This window comes from Hylaeus anthracinus, unplaced genomic scaffold, assembly GCF_026225885.1.
Source record: "Hylaeus anthracinus isolate JK02 unplaced genomic scaffold, UHH_iyHylAnth1.0_haploid 12002, whole genome shotgun sequence".
In the NCBI taxonomy this organism is placed as follows: Eukaryota; Metazoa; Arthropoda; class Insecta; order Hymenoptera; family Colletidae; genus Hylaeus; species Hylaeus anthracinus.
In genome coordinates, this window is record NW_026534349.1 from 2,579,845 (window position 1) to 2,603,432 (window position 23,588).

Here is a 23,588-nt window from a genome sequence, read left to right on the forward strand (position 1 = left end):
TTATTCCCACAACATTGTACTGGTGATCACTTCGCCGTACGAGCGCGTTGCCTCCGTTCGAATTATAGCGCAAACCGCCATACACTGTCACAGATTGTATACATCTTGCCGATAGGAAGCACACGTTCTAACCTCCTTTTCGTACGCGTTCTGTTGGAACTGGTTGGAACCACTTCAATCTGAAACGTTCGTGAAAGTCTTGTTAATTTCTTTCCTTATCCTCTATTTTCATGTCACACAAATTGTTTGCCGTTTCAAATATTTTTATTTCAGTCTTCTGCGATGTATATGTATATACATATATGTATATATACACATATATATACATATATGTATATATAAAGAAACCCTACTTACATAATTTTGTTACTACCTAACCAACAAATAATGACTTATTCCATAGCGTTGCTAATTTTCAAACACGAATTATTAGAAATTCTACTGAAACATTAACGTACATCTTATTTCGTCCTGAAAGAATTCTCCTAACTTCGTGTATGTTTTTTTTTTCTTTATTACATATCTCGTTAATGTTATGTACATTACATCCTTTAAATAGTTGCATAATAAATAAGCGTTAACATTTTATATAAAAAAAATCTTATGCAGTAGATCAATGTTCAATATGCATCCAATTTAAGGTTTTTTTTTTTCAAGTATCTTCGTTCGTCCCTTTCTTTTTTTTCTTGGTAAAGAATTCGTTCGTTATAACAAAACGTATCGCTTAACGTAAAACCTTTACGTGTACCGCTGAATAAATTAAAAAGAAATGTTCCTAAAAAAGATAGAAGTGTCTAAGTAAACTAAACCTTTTTACCTTTTTTTTTTTTAAATGTACATACATTTTACATTTGTTTCTATGTATGTATGTACATCGATGTATATTAGACCGTTTTAGTCTCAAAAATAAATCTATACTCGCAGGAACAAAAAGAAACAAAATATTAAAGACTTTAAAGCTCTCATGTTGTATGTCGCATGAGTGTGCACTATAAAGAGCGTGTTGCTATTATTAAAGATACAAGTACCGTATTAAGTAACTGGTCAAGATATTAATAATATATCAATTATATACAAGTTATACACCAAATGTGCACTTACAATTATGAACAGATAATAGTATCTATAAACAACTTGGATGCAGTTGTACTTCCTTGCCTAGTTATTTTAAAAAATAGCAATTTAGACCTTCTTCGACTTTATACAAAACATACTTTTAGAACGCTGTAAAGAGCCATATATACATATCATTACGAGCTGAATGCTGACTGAGAGGAAGTCGAGGGCAGGAAAAGGTTTTGTGTCAGGCTGGATGCCGGTTTACCTGGGGGTCGGGTGATAGCAGGGGAAGGATTGTAAGTTTCCAAACCATAGCGCGACATGAGCGCCAATAATGCACTGCGAACACCAGCTGTAGCCAGTTGTGACCATCTTCCAGAACTCATTGCATCGTCACCAGCATAAACTGCATGAGCATCAAAATTTCCCGACTGAGACGTATTTATATCTGAAAAATGGATATCCAAAGATGACGATATATTATGAATGCTAATAGAAAAGGAAAGAAATAAAATTCACCTAAAGTCGGTGGATTTAGTACAGGAAGATGAGACTCTAATTGTCCGCTTGGTCTTGAACTTGCAGCAAGTCGAAGTTCGGCATGTAATTCTCCTAACAACTGTACTACTTTTGGGTCACTCTGAAATCATGAATAGTAATATTAAAAATATACAGCAAAAAAAATAAAATACATTTTTAATTACAATAATGTCGAACAAGTAAACAATTATAGAAGACAAAACATTTACCTCATTATCCGATCGAAGTGACATGAGATCATCGACGCGAATTGGTTTTCCCTGATTTAAGGCATTTGTGAGAATACTTAATTTTCGAGCAAGACTATCCTCTGCGCATAGTTCTGTTATATGGGAGCCAGGATCTCCCTTGAGCCGTGGTTTAACAGGTGGAGGACTAGCGTAATAATATGTCGAGGGTGAGACCATAAACGGGCCGCTTTGATTGAACAAGTTATCTCCCCCGTAATGGGATTCTGTACCAAGCCGATTTGGATGAGAATTGTAGCCTGCTTCCATTTTTAAACGTTTGGAAGACCTGAAACCAAGTCAAAACGTACATTTATATAAAGACTATCTAAACAAGAATACATAATTTAACGTCTTCGTTAATGTTACGTTGAATGAAATGTATCGATTGTAGGACATACATTCTTTTTATATGAAAAGACAATAAGTTAGTAGATACATTTAATCGATAAGTATCATGAATGGAAATATGTCGAGATGAAGATTACATGCTATAGCGAATATTCGTAAACTATTATTAACTTCTACATTGTATGATTTACATTAGAGTTATGTTTATAAAAGTGGTAATTTAAAATTAAATCTATATAAATTCCATGCTATGATTTTTCAGGTAATAAAAATAATATTAATAAATTACATAACTTTAAATAAATCTGTATAATTAGTTGAATGTCACATGGATACCCAACACTTATTTTATAATTACGAATAATCATGCAAATGGTATAGTGTCTTGTAAATGTGCATATCGAAAAAGCAAGACTAATAAATCAGTATTTTATGTGGACATACATGCAATTTAATAGGCAAAGCATATTAAACTTTATTTATATTCTGTAAATTTTATTTTGTTCACAATTTATTGCATATTCATCATTTATACTTCTTTTAACGAAGTGATATGACTAAACAATTTAATAAAGAATCATCGATATTAAGGTCATAATATAACGATCGTTGAATTTATTATTTCCCCAACCTTTGTGCAGAAAACAATTAAGATACATTTAATTTTAGTCATAAAGCTGAAGCACATGAATTGTTATGATACACAAAACCAAGTCTGATGTGAATTATTAAACTGGACACCCTGGGTATAAACATGTATCGTACAGATTTGGAATATTCATTACCTATTTATATTCTTATAAGTGCTATAAAATTTGCCCTCTATCATTCAGCCACAATAACATTATTTCCTGAAACATAATGTTTTTCTGATTAGATATTTTGCCAATTAATACTCGCTTATAATTATTCTTGTTCTGTATTCGAAGTGTTATGTTGTTTTCTACAAATTCCACTTTATAATTTACGAGGAATAATATACGTTTATTATACACAGTAGTCATTATGTGTATAGTAAATCTCGTATGTACATAACCAAATGTGTTATTCATCTATTAAATGTATATATATATGTATGTCAAATAATTACCTATTGGAATACTTTTATGCTTACATTGTCAACATATTTTCCGTATAAGTGATTATACTTCTTACGTAAAAAAATTCTATTTATTTAAAAATTTGAATTCAAAATGAATTTGACTATAAAAATGACTATACATAGAACAGGAATGTATAATAAATTTCTAAACAGGATTACGTATCGATAATATAATTCGATATAAAGGATTATGTATTGATAATATAATTAGATATGTAATTTGTGGTGTAACGTTTATTTAAAAATCGATCTGCATGAATTTTCCAATCATCCGTTTGTTTTTGTTTAATGCGATACAGTTTTAATTTGAAGAAAAGCAAAACACTTGAACCTATCTTATCTCACTGTCTGTGAAATAGAGTGTTGCTGTAATGTTAACATGTTATTTATTTTGACACATTCTACATAAAAGTAACAAATATATTAAATATTCGTACGAACTTATTGTGGAATAAGTAGAAAACTAACATATACTTTGTAGCCATTTTAGAAAAGTACATCATTCTGTACACTGGTTATCATCAATTCATTCCCAAGGTCCCAGTGTTCATTGTCAGATATGATTCTCTTAAAGATTTATGGTTACTTAGTTCATAGATTAAAATGTAGACATATTGACAGGGGCTAGACAAATTAAACGATAAAATATTTTAATAACATTGGAAATTCATTGTCCATAAAAATGTTAGGCAAATGCCTTTTGGACATCAGTAAATATTTTATATTACATTAATTCAATAGTATTTTACATTATGACGATAATACATAAGGTTTGTCTAAATTCCGGATTTCATTATAAGAATGGCATCAATACAAAATATATGCAAAAACATGAAAATATTTAACGAATATCAAAAACTGCCATTCGTATATTGAAACTTACGATAATTACCTACTATACAGAATAACGAACTATAACACAGTTGCGGAAATTTGACCAATTAAAATATACATAACCTATAAATGTGAATGTTTAAATAAACCGAATTAACATAAATAAAATGAATTATCGACGGGGATTGCCGCGACATTAATGTTTCCGTAATACATTCACATTTTTTTAGTCTTGGCTTCTTGCATTCCACGTCTTCATCTTCCGACAGCTTCTTCTTTGTATCCATTCGACCTATTTACACTCCAAGACTTTACACATTATAAAGATCATCTACTTGCTCACATCATTTCCTCACTCGTTTTATGTATCGCTTCATGCGCTTGTAGGTATTTCAACCTGATAGTTTAATATGAAAATTAACATTATTTAATATCAGTAACTCTGATCGTTTTTTTTTTTTATTTACAATCGTATATCCTACTGCTATTTTCATTTTGCTTTTTTTTTATTTAATGGTTCATCATTCAATCGTGAACATTTCACAGATACACGTACCATCGATACAATCATGTTATAGCAATGATTATATGCACATACATGTAAGTCATGTAACTGCATATACAGATTTCGAAATAAAATTGTACATATGTGCAACCTTTTATCATACACAAAAATGGAGAAATACACAAGTATGCATATATGTCGCGTATCTATGAATTGGTAAATATGTACATACTTATTTTACTTTTGATCACGGTATTCTCAAACGTGAAAAGTGTAATTTTCAAGCTCGTATAATTAGTTTTCATAAGGCATTCGATTAAATTGAATCGCAATAGAAAATACGTTTTTCTCTCGCACAAGTGTCTATAATAACCTTTGAACCTAATAATATTTGATATCACTTCAAGAAAAAAAAAAAAAAGAAAGAAAAAAAATACTAATATAACGTTGCGGTGATTAGTTGTATTATAATTTCTTCCAGTTACTGATATATGCTATCGTAGTATTTGAAGATGCAGCCACGTAAAACGTGTTATAACATATTTTGCCATGACAAACGTATCATCTTAATTTTTCATTTGTTTTTTTTTCTGATACATGCGTTCAAGTGTAGTTTTAGAACATAATCTTTTGTAGCAAACCCATGAAAAGAGAACGACGTTGTTACATTTTCGTATCTCTATATTCCATTGTTCTGCGTAATAGCCATCGTCGTGTTTGAACGACTGCGAATAAAACTAAAATTAACTTATTTATCCATTATTGAGAGTCGCATGCAAACGGACGATGAAAATAAGATACTACAACAACTATGTTTTCATTCTTTAAATAATATTCCTATAACAACGCACTCTGCTAAGAAAATAAATGCCAAGCACAACTGCAGTACACAGCCATCTACGTGTGTAAGCAATTAGTATCTGGTCAGTACTGGATCGCGTCCCAGTTTGTGCGAATATGACTCTCTACGACTACTCACCCCCCGACATCCGTTAGATCTTCGATAGCCTTATGGGGACCTCCTTTACTTGGAAGAGGAAGGAGAGGTATCTTTCCTGCAGAGCTCTCTTGTTGTTCTCGCAACTGACGTCTTCGTTTTTTGCTCCAGAGCTCATGACAGTCTTGCCAAGTAGGAAGCTGAGGTACTGGCATCCTAATATATTATACGAGAGATGTACATTTTACGAATACATAATAATTGTAAGACATAAAAAATGACTACGAAGAAAATAAACCTTGTAGTTTCGACAGTTTTGTTTGATTATATTCCAATATGAATTTAAAAAATAGATATGACTCTATTTATATGATTTATTTTATAACTGTGTAACTGAAAGAATGTTCTCTGTATAAGCATATTGGAATACAAAAAGAAAACATACTGTTCGGGTTGAACATTTTTCAGCCAAGCACTTTTAAGTGCGTCTGCAGCCGTTATTCGCTTTTCAGGATCTAACTCCAACATTTTGTCTAAAAGATCCAAAGCTGGCGCAGGCATAAACGAAAAATCTTCTCGTAAACGTCTTCTATGCGACTTTTTTGGCTTAAGTGTGTGCCATAGTGGCAATTTTATCACAGAAGGCCAAACGGCGGGAGTCGGTGTGCCACAGACTCTGGAAATCATCTCTAATTGCATCATCTCTACGTTTGCCTAATTGAAAGAATTACATAATTATAAACAGTATAATAATAACTTTATCGGTGAATTTTGAATACTGCTACTTTTTCTTACCTGAAATAGCGGTTTTTTAGAAAATAATTCTCCTAGAATACAACCACAACTCCATACATCTATCGCAGGCCCGTAACGTTCTTCGCCTAATAGTAATTCCGGTGGTCTGTACCACAAAGTGATTACTTTGTTTGTATAAGGACGTTGTCTGTCCTCGGCATTATAGAGTCTTGCAAGTCCAAAATCAGCTAATTTCACTTCCCCCCTACGAATATTACACAATCAGATTGCATAATATTTTCATCAGATAGTATTATTACCTACATTTTAGACACATATATGTATACATATGAAATTGTTTCCTATAAGTTAGTTTACGTACTTGTTGTTCATCAATATGTTCGAACACTTGATGTCTCTGTGTAAGAAGTTTTTACTATGGCAGTAATTTAATCCGTCTAATAATTGCTTCATAATGCTCGCATTATTCATTTCGTTGAAATCGACCATTCCGGACTCTAAGAGACCCATCAAGTCGTGATCCATATATTCAAACACGAGATAGAACGAACCCTTATCCTATGAAAAATAACATAGAACATCATTTACATTTAATAGTTTTTCTTGTTCGACGCATTTTATATCTTACCGCCGTACCTTTCGAAAGTCTAAGGCATCTTGTTTGTCCGTGACGATTTCCCGTAAGTTGACGATATTTTTGTGATTAAGTTGTCGTAAAATTTTTATTTCGCGTACAGCTGTAATGGGAAATCCTTCTTTCTCGTTTTCTAAGCGTACTTTCTTCAACGCAACGAGTACACCGGCTCGTTTATCTTGAGCTTTGTAAACTTGTCCGTAAGTTCCCTCTCCGATTTGGGCTATCACTTCGAATACATCGACGCAGCGTTCTCCCCAATCTTTGCCGCCTGAAGCCGACATGGGGGTGTGACAGTTTCTCGAACCCCTACGTTTCAAAATTTTTGGTCTTTTTAACTTCGGTTTCGGTGGAATACGTTCGACTTTCAGGCGTGGCGGGGTCGCATTTGGATCATCCTCTCCGCTCAAGTCTTCCGATCCAGGAACGACTGGTGGCATAGGTAGATCTTTGATGCTCTTTTTCTGAGGTGGTTTCGTAGTCGAAGCTGGGAATTTCATTTGGGCCTTGCTAGGTGGACTCGGCGATCGACTTGGCGGCGAGTCTATACTCTCTAAATCGTTTTGATTGATTCCAGGTGGCAGTGGTAATCGCGACAAACTTTTCGTCTTAAATGCCACAATAGGAGGTTTAGGAGGATCTACAGATTTAAGAGGAACTAAATTGTTAGGCGGATTGAATTTCGACATAGCCGTATTTGGCGCTGGTACTGGAATCGGTAGAAGTGGCGGTGGAACAGATAAATTTGGGAGAACAGGTACTGGTACAGGAATAGGCACTGATATAGATACTTGTGATAAACCTGCATTCGCGGGCTCTGACTGTGGCAATGGTGGTGCTTGCACGTTTGTAACAGTTGGAAAATTTGGACTATTTGTCATCGGACAATTGTTAGACGTAGTAGTTGGCGAAGTATATACAATAGTCGAAGGTTGATTAACTCCAGGAATTAAATTTGTCGCACCGAGAGATTGCGTTATTGGCAATGGTGGTGTCTTGCCTGCGATTCCGCTGTCGTCTATTATCGACATCATCGGTACAGGAATATCCACGACATCGACTGACTTCATACTTTCGTTCGGTGGCTTTAATTGTTCTTTGTGATTCGCATATTTATCAATGGAACCTTTATTTTCGGAAGATGTGTTGCTAGCATCTTTGTCATCGGTACCTTCGATTATTTGAACTTCGTCCTGATTAACAGCCTTTTCTTTAGCTGCCTGTAGTTTCTTGTACGCCAGTTCCCTCATATTTCTATCTTTTACGAGTTCAGCAAATAAACTAGTTTCGCTAATCTTTGCTTGGACTCGAAGATTTCTCGCCGTGATGCTCGATGGACTTCTTGCTCTCGATCTATGAGGAGAAGGAGAAGGTATTCTCGAAGGACGAGGACTTTTTGATTTGTGTTTTCTTGTCGGTTTGTGAGTCTTGCTAGGAGATCGAGATTTCTTTGGAGTACGACTTCGTCTGCGTGAACGCGATCTTGAGCGCGACTTTCGCCATCTTCCAGGACTTCGAGATCGTGAACGAGAGAGAGGTAAATGCAACCTAACGAAAATTTCAAATTAACCATGACTAAAGTAATGTAATTATTGAATGAATTCGATTTATAACATGTACGATACCTGTTTCCAGTAGGACTTCTAGTTGACCTTGACTTTCTTTTATCTCGTCTATCTTTCTCGTGATGTCTGTGTCGTCGGTCGGATTCGTCCCGTCTTCTACGTTTATTCGAAGGTGGAGAACTAACAGGATCACCTCTACGTCGATGACTTATAGGACTAGGACTAAATTCTCGCCGTCTCGTGGATGGACTAGGACTATGCCTAAGTCTGTGCACCATTGGATTTGGACTAAAGTCTCTTCTTCTTGTCGGACTATGGTCCCTTCTTCTCGACGGTGGACTCGGACTGTGAGGCCTTCTACGACTCGAACTCATGGCGGGACCTGGACTGACGCTACTACGCCGAGTATGAATACTAGGACTATGTTTTTGTCTTTCAGGAGTATGTTTCATCGCGGATAGACATGTTTTATTATTCTCCGGTGTTGTTGTTCTAGGTGGTAACAAAGGGGTATGCGGAGATTCGGTTGGCCTAGGTGGAAGCGGTGGAGGAGTTACATTTCGAGGTTGTCTAGTCATTTCGAGTTCTACGTCGCTTAAACATCTCTGCTCTTGCTCTTGAGGTGTTGCGGGTGATATCGGGGAAGTACTATCTTTCAACGGCAAAGGAGGAGATTCTGGCCAATTCTCGACTGGTTTTTCATGATCTGGACTTATAATAATTTCATCTGCGATCCCATGAGGACTCAAACTATGAGAATGTCTCTTAGACTTCCGTTTTTTCTTCTTTCCGGTACTAGACGAGGGACTGAGACTTCGTTTCTTTTTCTTGTCTCGTTTGTGTTTCTTCTCTTTTCTTCTTGCGTATCGCCTGGATTCTTCTTCGTATTCGGGTGTTCCACCGTGCATCGCCGAAGGTTGTTGTTCGTTCGGCGAGTAATGTCTGACAGAGTGCCTGTGTTGAACTGGCGGAGATGGTGAAAGACTAATAGGTGACGCTCCGAGAGCTCGCACTGGACTACCGCCATAGTAACGCCTCTGTAAAACTGATTCAGGTACTTCTCCATCCGTGTAGCTATTACCCCTACTATCTTCCGATTGAATCTCTCCTGCTTCTGGTTCGGATAAATCTTCGCTACTCACGTCCGAGTATTCGACCAAAGGTTTAACAATGGAAGATGCTACAGTTGGAACATTTTCTATGGATTTGTCTCTCGATCTCTTTTTCTTCTTTTTTCCAGAACTCTTGCTCTTTCCATGCCTCCTGTGCTTCTTGTCGGATCCTTCAAAACTGTGACGATTTATATCGCTGCTGGTACTACCTCGTCTGCGTGATCGAAATCTTCCATTACGTTCAGCTCGCTCAATATCACGACCGCTAGGCATGTCACCTACTAAAATACAAGGATATTGTACAATGTTTTTGTTCGATTATCGTATTAACTTGTGCTTTTGTATATAAGCTTGTAAATATTATCTGTACACTTTAAAGTTCACGTGTACTTTTAGAGAATTATTTCTTGAAACAAACAAAGCGATATATATAAATGTAAATATCTGAAAATAAATAGAACTGCTATGTGTGAAATATTAAAAAAACACTACAGAGAAAAATGAGCACACAGTCGGGAAAACAAAATACCGTTAAAAATGAGCATTTAATCGACTCCGAAATAAATCGCAATTTTACTTGACAAACGATCAGTTATTTTTAAAACTTACCTTAACATCAATTGATATAAAAGGTTTTCTAATTATTTCTGTTCTCTTCAATACTTTGATACTGATCGTCACAGACGTACATACATACATAACAATACGCACATGTAAGAAGACACACGAACACGACCATGTATAGTTTAGTCGACGTAACAATATTTTCGAACAGACGATTCTTTGGTAAATGTACGTGAAAATATTAAGTTTCACCAAACCGTGATATTATTGGAACAAAAACAAAAGGATCCGTTGCATGTAAACTTATGTTTCGTTGGTTTAAAGAATATTTCGTAGAAAAGAATTTTTCGGTCGACCTGGCGTAGCCGCCATTGTTAACGACTGGGTGGCAAGGGAGTTGCCCAGTTTTCATAAAAGAAAGTTATTTACCGTTTTTTCGAAGATCCGTAAGTGAATGATAGATATTAATACTCACGTGCAATATAAATCTTGTGATATCACGCTGAATGTTGGGTTCCTTCGCATCGAGCTGGTCCAACGTAGCGATGAGTGTAATGGTTACGTTCGTTGCTCGGTAAACAGTTTCAACACATATTTCGTAGGCCACGAGTAAAATTTGATAAAAATTAATAGCTATCGTAACAATTAAGTGTTCAGGCAATCATATTTTTATAGTTTTACTAGCCGATGCATCATATCTCATGAATTTTCTTTGGATTGTATTTGGCTTTCTCATAAAGGTAGCTCAGTAAGTAGAAGCCATTAACCATTAGCACGTCATTATTGTCTGACGTAACAAGCGGCTAGTGCTGCACTCTTACGAGCAAATATGAAAGAACCGAAATTGCGGAATAATCTTCAATATTATTCTGCTCGATGCAATTGGTTAAATTCAATTTACGCAGTTTTTCAATCTGTAAACATAAACCTTTTACGATTAGATGTTTATTGACAATTATACAAGTTGTAAATATATTTATATCGTCTTTTATGTCGTCAAATCAAGTACGATAGTAATTTTAATATTACTCTTTAACAATGATATTACTTAATTATGTAGTATGCTATAACCTTTGACTATACAAGACTACAACATACATTAAAATAACCTAAGCATTCAAAATGTTGTTTATAATTTCATTCCACTCTTGATACATGAAAATTCGGCATTATGGAACTTTTGCTTTCCACTCTACCTTATCGATTTATTCATGGCGTATATTTTTCCTATGCGTTTCTACCTCTTATGGTGGTCTATGTCCTATGGTTCCTACGCTTGAATCCATGATTGAATCAAATTGAAATCATTGAAATCAAAGATCGAAAAATAGGACTAAATGTAACAAGTCTATTAAAGATTCAAAAGTAATATTTACATGTTTCGTCGTTCTCTCGCGTTAATTATCTAATAAAAGTAAAGCATGGGGGAACGTTACAATATCCATAGTCAGTTGGAACATTTACAATCGAAATATATTGGAACAGGCCACGCCGACACAACAAAGTTCGAATGGCTCGTGAATCAACATCGCGATTCTTGTAGTTCTTACATGGGACACTACGATTTGCTAAACTTTTTCGCTATTGCCGAGAACGAAGCAAAAGCACGTGTTCGATTTAACCTTATGGAGAAGATGTTGCAACCTTGTGGTCCACCTCCAGAAAAACCAGAAGATTAAAGAGTTCTACGCGAATATGTTACATTATTTGTGTTAATTAACCAATTTCGATCATTTTCACATCGAATAAATAATAAGTGCATTTGGTTTAATTACAGTGTAAAGATATTTGTTTTGACAGAAAAAGATAAGAATAAAAACTTTTTAAATTATAAGTTACCATAATCTTACAATCGAAATGCCAATTCCCTGTACGACAAATTGTGGGAAAGATGCCATTCTCAAAGTAAGTTAAACGCCTGTTAATTTAATTTTCCAACTACCGAGATCTATTACTAATGTTAAATTAACGAAATTACAGAGACCAAAAACTGGACATACTTTGTGTAAAGATTGTTTCTTCTCAGCTTTTGAAATCGAAGTTCACAACACCATTGTAACTGGTAAATTATTTAAGCCAGGTGATAAAGTTGCTATCGGAGCATCTGGAGGAAAAGATTCTACAGTACTTGCATATGTATTAAAAACATTGAATGATCGATACCAATATGGAATTGAATTGTTTCTCTTATCGATCGACGAAGGAATTACTGGTATTATACCGATGACATACATTATAGCATCACAAAGTTTAAAAAACAAATTACTAAGATAATGATATTATTCTAGGATATAGGGACGATAGTTTGAAAACTGTTCAACAGAATAAAGATGATTATGGATTACCACTGAAAATATTATCTTACAAAGAATTATATGGATGGACTATGGATGAAATTGTGGCAGAAGTATAAATACAAGTCGTAATTTTTTGTCAAGATTGTTTGTGCTTAATACTTAATATTTACATTATTTTAGATAGGTAAGAAGAATAATTGTACATTCTGTGGTGTTTTTCGAAGACAAGCACTAGATAGGGGAGCTGCTCTGTTAGGTGTAGATTGTATCGCAACAGGACACAATGCCGACGATATAGCCGAAACAGTTCTTATGAATATTTTACGAGGTGATGTCGCGAGACTACAGAGGTGTACTTCGGTTATTACTGTAAGGATTTCTTATGTATCATATATGTGTATATATATACATATATATTAATTAGTAATGATTATTTTCGTTACGATATAGGCTGGAGCAGATTGCATAAGACGATGTAAACCGCTTAAATATGCTTACGAGAAAGAGATAGTCATGTACGCATATTTCAAACGTCTGGTATATTTTTCAACCGAATGTGTATTTGCTCCAAATGCGTATAGAGGTCACGCAAGGACATTTCTTAAAGATTTAGAAAAAATTAGACCTTCGTCAATATTGGATATAATTCATTCCGGTAAATACAACTTTGAAATAACTATGTTGTAGAATGTGCTATCAGTGTCCGATACATAATTCGTATATTATTCTATAGGAGAAACGTTACAAGTGAAAGATAATATTAAAATGCCCGAAAGAAGGAACTGTACGCGTTGCGGATTTGTTTCGAGTCAAGAAATATGTAAAGCTTGCGTCATGTTGGAAGGTTTAAATAGAGGATTACCAAAGCTTGGCGTCGGAAAATCCAGTAAAATTAAACGAGTAATGAATTCATTTACAAATGAAAGTGACATAAACAAAGACGATAACAAAAATAAAATTTTAGAATTTTAATAGATACTTAGAATGTACCAGAATGTACTTGTACGTAATATTAAATGAAAATATATTCTGTATTCTCTCATTTTTTTTTTACATAATTTATACACTTAAGATCATTAAATTATAGCGATCTTTAAAAAGTTGCGGTAAGTTGTGTTTGGCAAACAGTCTTTGTTAGTTTTGCAATGACCAACATCGATTGATACAAGTTGTATCGCATTTAAGCGCTTCCAGTAAATATATTTTATTGTGGAAAGGTACATTTTAAAAATTTCAGTTTTGACTTTTGAAAAAAATTTGTTTAATCGAGTAAGAAAAACTCGACTGAAATATACTCGAAGGATATTATTTCTTCGTTAATTTTAAATTATATATGCGGCAGCTTTTTGTGTAATCGGTGCCCTACAAAGAGGGCAATCATTCACGATGTCATCGGCACAGTCTTCGCACAAACAGACATGCCCACACGGAAGAAGAATAATCTCACGGGGATTTGTGCGACAAACAACGCATAATTGATCATCTCTAAGATCAACATCTCTTACTCTTTGTCTTCTTTCTTTTCGAGACGCAGCGAGAGATTGTCTCAATTCCTCTGCCAACCTCTGTTCCGTTCTATCTTTCCAATAACGTCGAAATACTATTCCACCGATTAGCAATCCAATTGCTCCAAACATGAGACATAACAATCTAAACCATATCGCAATAGTGTGAAAAACATACGAGTATATTCGATATCCACACGTTCAACTAACCTGTACGTTCTTTTACGATCGTCTAACTTTCGAAGTAAAGAACTGATCGACATGCTTGTCAAATAAAATGGAGTGCCATTTAGCGGTGGTTGCAATGTTAGCGTTTTAGATTTTGATTTTGTTAATTCACCTATACCTGTGATAACCGCACCTTCGCGAAGTAATTCTTCCGTAGATTGCAAACCACGTTGACGTACACCTGAAATTCGTAATTTCATTAAATACCGTATAGAATAAGTGTATTACGATAAAGTGTCGTTAAATCGAATTATCTACCTGTAAAGAAACCCCATATGTGATCTGCAAACGACGGCACGCTTGGTTCAAATGTATTAGAGACCACATCCATATCTAAGATATCTGCTGTCAGCGGTTCTAATACTTCTACAGAATGAGCTCCTCGTTGTAAAGCAAATGGTACAGTGTTATACACTTTATGAACTGTACGCTCTTGATCTGACCTATCCATCCAATGATAAAGTAACTATCTTTAATTCCAAAATGTTTCTATGTACTTTAGAGCTGATAGTTTTGCATACCAAAAGCCAGCAGTGGTTCTAGCTACAACGTGTTCCTTAATTTTAAGCTTTTGTACAACACCAGTTATTTTTCTATTATTAATGCTGGTTAACGGCTTTTCTAAGGGTTTTACGATACCCCTAATGGCTATATAGCCTATCTTGGTATCGGGACTTTTATCCAAAATATCTCCCAGATGTGGACCGACTTCGTGAAGCTCTGCATCCTGTAGAGAAAACTAAACATTATCAGGTGTTCTTAAACATTACACATATTATTATAAGGATCGATCGAGTTCTCGTTAGATAATTCTGTTGGTTAGAAAATGATAGGCTCGTAGGTGTTCGAATAAATAACCTCGACGATAAATATTTCGTTTACCTTGACCGCCGTGATTGCATTCTTGCAGTAAAAGAACTGTTTCAAACAGATACTAAAAACGACACTGTCTATTCCGAGAGCTACTATTTCGCCTAAATAATCCATGATTAGGTTATATTTTGAAAATTCACAGCTAAATTACAGTCCATTTTCAGTACTTCTATCGACCTTTGGCAAGTCCATTCGATTCTATTTCAATACATTTTTTTAATTATAATGTGTAATTTTAAGGGTAGGACAAACGATAAAATTAGGCCTGTGACCGATTGTAAGTAATGTAGAAGAACCATTTAGAAATGTAACGTTGGCAGAAGTGTCGAATCACGTGTACAACTACCGTTTCGCTAAGTTGGCGAGCCTAAGTGCCCGGTTGAAGTTGTTTCTTTTGAACTTTATTCAATTTAAAAAAGGCTTTAGAAAGTGTACGACACGAGCAAAACAGGCAAGATTCATTTGTCCAATTCTTTCGAAGAAAATTTTTAGATCATTTCTCGTAGTTTAATTATTCGTTACGTTCGGTCGAGACTTTATTCTATTACCGAGTAGAGAATAAATACTTGAGTAGGGTAACATCGTGAGAAAAGAAATTTTATTGGGAACGTAGAAACATTCAAACACGTATAAATGGTATGTATAAAAGTATAAAAAATAAATAGCGACAACGCTTCGACTTTGTAAGTCTTGATGAGAGCGAATTCATGGTAACGCATTCCCATCGTCATCGAGAATACAATTACGAATCCAATGATAATAACATCACTAGTGATAAATAATAATAATAATAATAATAATAATAATAATAATAATAATAATAACAATAATAATAATCATTATTATAATTGACGTTGTACTTAATCTTAGGATAAATTTCTTCAACATTCAACAGACAGTTTGTTCTCGCCCGCACTCATTTCACGTTTTTATTCGAATAATAATTGTTTGTTAACATTAAACGGCAGAGATCAATGTAACGACATAAAAAAAACTAGATTTCACAAACATCTCATCTCCACGTTCGCGTAATGCCCTAATTTGCGTTTCGAGTATTTCTTTTTGTTTTTTTTTTTTTTTTTAGCGTTTGTCCAGCATTTTTAAAAAATATTATAGATACTATCTTTATCCGTTCGGCTCCCAGCGAACCAGACGTCTTACATTTAAACAAGGAAGTAAGAAGCATTTCGCATCGAAGAAGCGATCAGAAAAAATACTTCGGATTTCGCTTTCCGCGCAAAGTCGTTTAAAACTAGACGGTCCCGCTGGTACACGACGTTAATTATTCTAGCAAATATTGCTCCCGAGACGCGAATATAGCGCTCGGACTGTTTTCGTGACCCCCTTCGGTTAAATTCTTCGTACGGCAGCCGACTTTGCGACCGTCTGCAATTGTCGGACTCGGAACGATCCCGATTGGGGTCAATCGCGTGTAGCAATATCGAAGATTACTCGAACTTCTCGCGCGCGTGCCCGCTGATAAAATCGTTCAGGTTGTAAAACGTGTTACGATATCGTGTAACGCGCTATAGTAACGTGTTGCGCAATATCACGTACAGGGGTACAATTACGAGTTACTTTATCTTCGCAACCTTTAATAACAGCGCGTAACGTTCCCTCGAAAAAATTTGGAAACCGTTTGAACGTTTACGGTTGAAAAATTTCAACGAAGCAGTTATCGCGTTATCGAGGATTTTGTCGCAATCGAGTTTCGATATCGATTACAGACAATTTCAAAGTAACGTTATTCAAGATTTTCTTATGGGCAAAACCCTGGGCTTCGAGTGAATCTGAAGTTTGTCGATGAGTTTGTCGATGCGTTTGTCTCGCTTCCTTCTTTGGAAAATGTTCAAAAGAGACTGTTTTTTTTTACGTATCACGATTTCTATCTAGGTTTCTATCGCGTGCCTATGGTTTCTATTTGAACACGGTACAGTATAGTAAAACGTATGTTAAAGTAAAGTATAATAAAACTACGATGCGACGGAACGTTGGACACGAGGAAAACGAATAAAACATTACTCTAACTTATACAACCTGTTTGAATGTTTAAAGTATCGGACGCGTTACCAAGATAAAACCTTTCCGTTATTTCGAGCGATTGAACGAATAACCAGTATCCGTTTAGAAATGTCCCACAATCCGAATAAACGCTACACCCAGCTATCCGACTATCGATGTACGAACGTAGAAAAAAAAAAAGAAAATGTCCGCTTCGCCAGGGCAATATCAAAGTCGCTTGCGCGTTGCTCCTTAAAAATTCTTCGAGAGTGGCATCGTGTAAGAATGGCCGATCCGACGCGCAGAGTTTCGGAGAGATAACGACGCGACGTACGAAAATATGGCAGTTTCTGTTTGCGATCGACTACGACGTTAACCTGGAAAGATAGAATGTTCCAATATCGATCAAGGCAGTGATCGGACTAGTCATTTCGCCGAATGAAATCCGTGACTCCCGCGCATCGAGATTGTTTCTAGTCTTCTAGCTTAACGACAGCGCGCGACAACGTAGAAATCGGGCATCCGATTCTTCTTCTTTCGTCGGATATATCATGTAATTCTCCGCAGTTCGTAATCACTGTAAATAGTTCCGCGACGTCTGTACAACGCTCGTTTAAAATGCCGCTTCAGCTCGTTCCACGAAAAATATCACAGAGAACATCGCCGGAGTTCAATCGTTCAAAGTATTATACAACATTCAGTTGCTCGTTCATCCTCTCTTGTCACGAATCATTCCGGAACTCGTTTCCGAGCAATCCCTGAACTAGTTCTCCCCGATTCCTCGATTTCGGGGTACGCTGTACCCGGTACAGTCGATTTTCCATCGTTCGCCGCAGAGATTCGATGCTTTCGACCACGTCTCCGTCGACGAGAGCTTGGTTCTCGAAGTTCCGTCGACGTTGCTCTTTCGTAAAACCGGTCACGGATGATTCTTCGTTTCGCGGTCATCGAGAACACCTATCGTTCTCTCGTTAATACGCCGAAATATCGTTACGCTCGGGTCTTCGTCGTCGGTTCCCGGTTGTACTCGACGTTCAAGCGATTCGTGCTCGTCTCGCGTGCCTCCTTGATTCGTCCATCCGCTGAGATCGTCGATCGGCGATCAAGATCGGCATCGATCGACAGACGATTGTCAAATGGTATACGTGGATAGTTGGAGCTATCTAGACCCCGGTTATGTGTAATTAAACAACTGTTTTTGTTTGTTTGTTTGTTTTTTTTTCGGAAGAGACGCGACATCGTCGGTCCTCCGTTCGTTCGACGAACGATCGTCAGGAGATTTCGACACGGTCGGTGTCGTTCGATATCGATTGGCCCGAATCCTCGTCCCGAGGACGTCTCCGGGAACGTCTCTAGGCTGGAGCCTGCACCACTGGCCTGTGGATCGGCACCGATATCACGTAAATGTCCACCTTCTCTCCGGATGTCTTGTCGATGATCTCCCCGTAGTTTACGGAATCGTACGGTGGGGGAGCGAACAGATGATAAGGCGGAGGCGGTGTCTCGGTGACGACCTGTCCGCCGTTCATCACTTCCGGCCTTTGCGCGTAAGGCACCGTCAACGATCGGCCGCCGCGACGACAACACCACTCGGAGCAACTCACTATCAGGAAAAAGGCCACCAGACCACCGAACGAGCCGATGTACCAAACGATCGACCACGGGTCCAATGGATTGTGACCGTCTCCGTCGTCTGAAACAACAACAACAAACGATGAAGAAGTTGCTTCGTACTTCAGGTCGAATATAATGCTGGAATCACGTGGTCGCGAGGTCTCATGGAAATTACGTTCCTCGACGCGCGAGCGCGGTTAATCAGCTCAACGAGACCGAATTAATCGCTGGAAACTATAAATACCGCGTAACGAGAAACTAGTTCGATATCGAGGCGAGAGGCGCGGCTAGATTTCCTCGTCGTTGGCGCGAATCAGGAAAAGCGAATGAGAGCCGCGCCTCCTGAACGCGAAGCAGGCCGAGACGAATCGAAATTTACAACGGCTGCGAGAGGCTGTTTCGGCGAAACCGGTTTTTCTTTCTATCGCGAGAACGGGACACCGTTTTTGCAAAGTCGCACGGTCGGACGAGATATTCGCGCGCGAGACGTCCCTTTAGGAACATGGAACGAACGTCGCCGTGGAAAGTTTCTCGAGCATCGCCAAACGCGTCTGGGGATCGACGAAACTGGAATTCGATGGATGTGGGATCGATAGCGATGCTTACCAGAATCTACGTCCTTTCCTTTGCTCTGCTGACTTTCTTCTTTCTCGTTCGACTCGGACTCGAACTCGATTACGTACACCGCCTGCTCGTCGCGATCGTCGTTCGTCGATTCGTGGTTGTTTGCCTTATGAATCACCTCGCTGCTCTCTGATCGTCGCTGAGCTCCGGTCACATCGTAACTCGCCATTCCGTGAACTGCAAATGAGACAAACGTACACGTTCGTATTATACTTCGAACGACGGAAGCTGGAAAACTAAAACGGACGCGTCAATGACCCGACACTTGTTTATCTTTCCTCTTAGCCTGTTACTACTAATTGACGAGCGAACGGTAAGACCGATCGCGCGCGCAACCGATCAGTTTCGAACCACTCCGAAACTAATTGCGTTGCACTACATCCCGTCCGACCGTGGATCTAGGTAAAACAAAGATAGTTGGAATAGGTAAAAAAAAAAGAGAGCGCAAACGGTTTGCAACACTAATTTCAAATCGTTTGCGCCCGTGTGCGTTCTCGTCCTAATTCGATCGTCCGTACTCCTCCAGCTCTCGCGATCGATCGGACCAACGATCATCAATTGGACCAACGTATTCCTTTGGAATGCCATTTGGACAACTTTTGCCAACGCAGAAACTTGTCTAAAACTCGACGTAGCATCGTTTTTTGTTCGTTTCTATGCAATCGCGATGCAATCAGAACTCGGAATTTCCAGAGATCTACCGACTCGATATCCAAAATTGTTGATTCGTACAAGAAACGAAACGTTTTGTTTCGATCGTATCACGCGGATATGGTGATCGATACGTTTCAGAAATAAAATCGCACGATGTCACGATCTTTCGAATCGATTTACTTCGAGATAAAGTATGTCGAGCTTTTAAGAGGGACTCAAAAGGGCGAACAACGATTGGCCCGTGACGAAACGTCGAGTACCTCGCGTGTCGTTCGTCGACATTTGGGGCAATATATCGTTTAGGTTACGAATCCTACACGTGCTCCTACGTATGTCACGTCGTCTCCAAATACGCGGGAGCTGTGGAATCGAACGTGACTCGAGCTTATCGAGCTTCCGATCTTCGTAAATACAACGTTTCTCGGTGCACGTTCGCGCGTCGCTATTATTTGAACTACGGAACGATAAAACGTTCGATAAAAATTCACGAAGGATGCGTTACCGACGCAAAGTGGTAGTTTTTGTTGCGCCATCGTTCTCGCATAATTAGTCTCAGACCAATGGTGCTGATAACTCTTATCGCGAGATGTCTGCTATTTGAACGTGTACAAGTACTTAACGTGAATTTTAAGTACTCTGCATCCGATCAACATCTTCGAATCAACATCTTTCGTTCGTGGAATCCTCGATACGCGTTCGGATACTTCAAGTATTATGTGTGCATCAGATTTCTTTTTTTTTTTTTTTTTTTTAAATCGAACACCTTGACATTCGCGGCCAATTCTCGGAAAGATACGAAGCGTAGATTGCCTCTAGATACAATGAAATTTGTACAAAAGTCCGATTACGAGACAGCAATGTATTGTTTATCTGACCGTGCCCGACGAATTAAAAAGGCGATCGAAATCTTTATGGACAAAACGCTCGGGAACACGAAAAAAACACTCGAGCCCGAAGTCGAGTTTCGAATAGTCGAATCGTACGCGTAATAGCGCTCGAAGAGTATCGTATATTATGGAACTCGATCGAAACGGATGAATCGCGAGTATTCTACAATTACAAATACAGTTATAGATACGGTTTCTCGCAGTTTCTACTTCACCCAGAAGTTCGTGTCTGCCGTGACACGATTACCTACTATTAATAGGTGCGTCGTTTCGCAGCAGACCAACCATTAGATGATTCGATCCGTTCGCTGTACAGGATGATTCAAGCGATATCCCTCAAACGAATCGCCTCGAGGTGTCCCACCGTGTGTCACGTTGCACAAGCTGTCCGCTTTGTTTCATCCGACTGAAATTTTGTCGAAGCCTGTCGCGAGTCACGTATCTCCATGTTTTGCACGTTAGTTCCCGTCGATCTTCGATTCGCCGTCACCGGTAATCGCGTTCCCAGAGGTCACTCGTAATTGAGATACGTAATTTATCAAAGAGAATGGCTACCGACGCTAACGTCGATCCTTTCGCGTAAAAGGCATAAAAATCCTCGCGCTCGGGATTCTAAGTAACCGCGAACGCTTTACCGATCACGTACACCTCTCGTTCCCTCAAAGGGAACGATCGCCGAGCGGGATCTCTGAGATAGCTGGACGGTCAGCTGGCCACGCGGAAAAGAACGTCGACGATTACGGCATTTGCGCGTTTCGCAAATACCCTGGTCGGCTGCGTAAGCAATTAAGATAATTGACCCTTTGTCGCGACGAGCCTATCTTGCACACGTAATTACCAGCGCGATTAATGTATGATACAAAAGCGGTATCAAACTGTTAAACGTAACGCGCTGATTCTCGCCTGGTTATCGTCGCAAACGACATTTTTAAATCACCGGAGAAACGTAAATGGAAATATTTATCGAACCGAACGGATCGTTACACGCGTTCGAGTGGTCCACCTGTTCGCGCGAGATCCATTTATTCGTTGCGCTCGTGGCTGAATTTATTCCGACGTTTACAAGGATCGTACTCTCGACGATTCCGCGCCCATCGAGAAGACGATAACGAAGAATTTATCGTAGGAGAGCTAATGCTCGACGATACGCGTCGGAACGAAATTCGCGAGCGTCGAGTACCCCTCCCATTCGAGAATTTCATGCAAATCTCGTTATACTTCCGTGAAATAATAATAAGTAGCTAGGATAGCTAGCCTCGGCTGGTTCTTTCGCGGTATAACAGGGCAGAAAACGCCAAGGATCGTTGGATACCTCGCGGAATTATTTATGCGGCGTAACAATGTCGCTTCCCTATCGCTTTAAAAGGACCGACCTACTTCGTAATCCATTTGTTTCATACTTTGTTAAGAAATACCGCGGCGCTTGTATTATTCCGTTCTATCTCGTTGATAAACTTTTCCGTCCCCGAACTTCGCGAAAACTTCGAGACGAAAGCGCGCTTAAAGTCTCCTCGTTCCAGCGTGCTCGCCGAACGGATAACGCGAAACTGAGCCCCGTTGTTTCCAAACTTTTTTTTTTTTTTCCCACCGGCATCGGGAAATATTAAACACCTTCCATCGTTTACGGATCGACCTCACCGTAACTTTGCACGATTGTGTCTTCGACCGAATAGGAATCGTACGAGACTATTTCGATTTACGGTAGAAACCGGATAAGTGCGAGACAGGAGCGACTGGATAAACGCAAGATGACTGCGGAGATGGCGCGAACTGCTACTTTTGAATCGCTCGTGATCCAATCACGTTCATTCTAAATCACGATGATTTCTCACAGTGATCCCGTGACTCTTCGTGATCGTTTTTCATTTTGTAGAGAACGTTCTTTTCGCTTTTCACGAATTACGTTGTTCTTAGATTACATATGTATCGCGATACGTCATGGTATGTCGCCGTTAGTGATTTTTCACGTCATCCCTAGATGACTGTGCCCACCCTTGATGATCGACGAGCGAGCAGTGTGTACAGTAGTGTCTCGGAATAAGCAACTCGCTCGGGACCGGCGAGCTCCCGAGCGAATTATTTTATTATTTCGAGGCAGGTATTCGTCTTGACTTTGTTCTCGAGCGAGACGAGGGGAAAATCGTGAACACATCGGAGGGTTCGGTGCAGCAGCATACTATAAAGTGATCCCTCGAACATGGCTGTTATTCTCTGGAGAAGGATAGAGCACGAAATGTTTTCTCATTTTGGTGAAATCGAACACTAGTGAAATCGAATTCTGAGTCAAATGTAAACACAGAACCGAGGCCCCGATTTTCTTGCACTCATCCAATCTCTACTACGCATAAATTGACCGCTCCAGTTTTACGTGGTTACAGAGCGTTGCTCAGATCAAATTCATTGAAATCTGAAACAGGGTCTTAAAGAGCTAAAAAAAAAAAAAAAATTTTGAAACAGAACGTAGAAGCAGAACAGAAGCTGCTCGGTACCAGTCAGCGTGTACGCGTACATATACTACGTATTGGTTTATTATTGGTTTATGCGCGAGATCAGTAAGACTGTACTTTTGCGAAAGTTTGCAATTATACATATCTTCGAACGTGACTATCTCGAAACACCACCTTAAAATGTGGTAGAATTTAAATTTTTAATGTTCTGCCAGCTACATTTGCGGTATTCCTTTTATTACATTCCGTTATTTCTCGCTGCACATTTCACG

The 23,588-nt window shown here is 38.3% G+C and overlaps 5 protein-coding genes and 1 long non-coding RNA gene across 16 annotated transcripts in view; 3 read left to right on the forward strand and 3 right to left on the reverse strand.

Annotated features, from left to right (window-relative positions):
• Positions 1 to 39: 39 nt before the first annotated feature.
• On the reverse strand, positions 40 to 10,964 carry LOC128891928 (cyclin-dependent kinase 12). Of its 10 annotated transcripts, none has more exons than XR_008460961.1 (12): positions 10,662 to 10,964; positions 8,571 to 9,900; positions 6,948 to 8,493; positions 6,673 to 6,869; positions 6,351 to 6,555; positions 6,001 to 6,269; positions 5,598 to 5,771; positions 1,809 to 2,115; positions 1,579 to 1,699; positions 1,325 to 1,507; positions 459 to 775; positions 48 to 179 (listed from the first exon to the last, which is right to left on the reverse strand). XR_008460961.1 is itself a non-coding variant. In XM_054151905.1 (11 exons), the coding sequence occupies exons 2-11, from the start codon at positions 9,893 to 9,895 to the stop codon at positions 175 to 177; spliced, it is 4,332 nt and encodes a 1,443-aa protein (XP_054007880.1). In that variant the 5' UTR covers positions 9,896 to 9,903; positions 10,662 to 10,962; the 3' UTR covers positions 40 to 174. The 10 variants fall into 10 exon arrangements, 4 of the variants coding, with proteins under 4 accessions (XP_054007880.1, XP_054007879.1, XP_054007877.1 ...); XR_008460959.1 differs by having other exon boundaries at positions 8,571 to 9,903; positions 10,662 to 10,963; XR_008460960.1 differs by lacking the exon at positions 10,662 to 10,964 and adding an exon at positions 10,232 to 10,374 and having other exon boundaries at positions 8,571 to 9,903.
• On the forward strand, positions 46 to 1,580 carry LOC128891936 (uncharacterized). Its single transcript, XR_008460965.1, has 3 exons — positions 46 to 186; positions 1,221 to 1,355; positions 1,439 to 1,580. It is a non-coding gene; the product is annotated as an uncharacterized LOC128891936 (long non-coding RNA).
• On the forward strand, positions 10,492 to 13,525 carry LOC128891932 (cytoplasmic tRNA 2-thiolation protein 1). Its single transcript, XM_054151912.1, has 7 exons — positions 10,492 to 10,632; positions 11,964 to 12,091; positions 12,167 to 12,398; positions 12,475 to 12,593; positions 12,664 to 12,852; positions 12,934 to 13,138; positions 13,217 to 13,525. Exons 2-7 carry the CDS (start codon positions 12,044 to 12,046, stop codon positions 13,453 to 13,455), a joined length of 1,032 nt encoding a protein of 343 aa, XP_054007887.1. The 5' UTR covers positions 10,492 to 10,632; positions 11,964 to 12,043; the 3' UTR covers positions 13,456 to 13,525.
• On the forward strand, positions 11,454 to 12,028 carry LOC128891935 (splicing factor 3B subunit 5). The gene has a single exon (XM_054151916.1). The coding sequence runs from the start codon at positions 11,608 to 11,610 to the stop codon at positions 11,863 to 11,865; it is 258 nt and encodes an 85-aa protein (XP_054007891.1). The 5' UTR covers positions 11,454 to 11,607; the 3' UTR covers positions 11,866 to 12,028.
• Positions 13,432 to 15,409, reverse strand: LOC128891933 (mitochondrial E3 ubiquitin protein ligase 1). The gene is made up of 5 exons (XM_054151913.1): positions 15,099 to 15,409; positions 14,738 to 14,943; positions 14,475 to 14,659; positions 14,199 to 14,397; positions 13,432 to 14,133 (listed from the first exon to the last, which is right to left on the reverse strand). Exons 1-5 carry the CDS (start codon positions 15,201 to 15,203, stop codon positions 13,806 to 13,808), a joined length of 1,023 nt encoding a protein of 340 aa, XP_054007888.1. The 5' UTR covers positions 15,204 to 15,409; the 3' UTR covers positions 13,432 to 13,805.
• Positions 15,410 to 15,670: 261 nt separating this feature from the next.
• LOC128891934 (uncharacterized) overlaps positions 15,671 to 23,588 on the reverse strand; it is a 30,206-nt gene continuing 22,288 nt past the window's right edge. For both annotated transcript variants that reach the window (XM_054151915.1, XM_054151914.1), the window contains exons 2-3: positions 19,311 to 19,505; positions 15,671 to 18,783 (exon numbers count right to left, since the gene is read on the reverse strand). In XM_054151915.1, the coding sequence (XP_054007890.1) occupies positions 18,443 to 18,783; positions 19,311 to 19,505 (536 nt within the window). In that variant the 3' untranslated portion in view covers positions 15,671 to 18,442. The remainder of the gene's footprint in view (positions 18,784 to 19,310; positions 19,506 to 23,588) is intronic.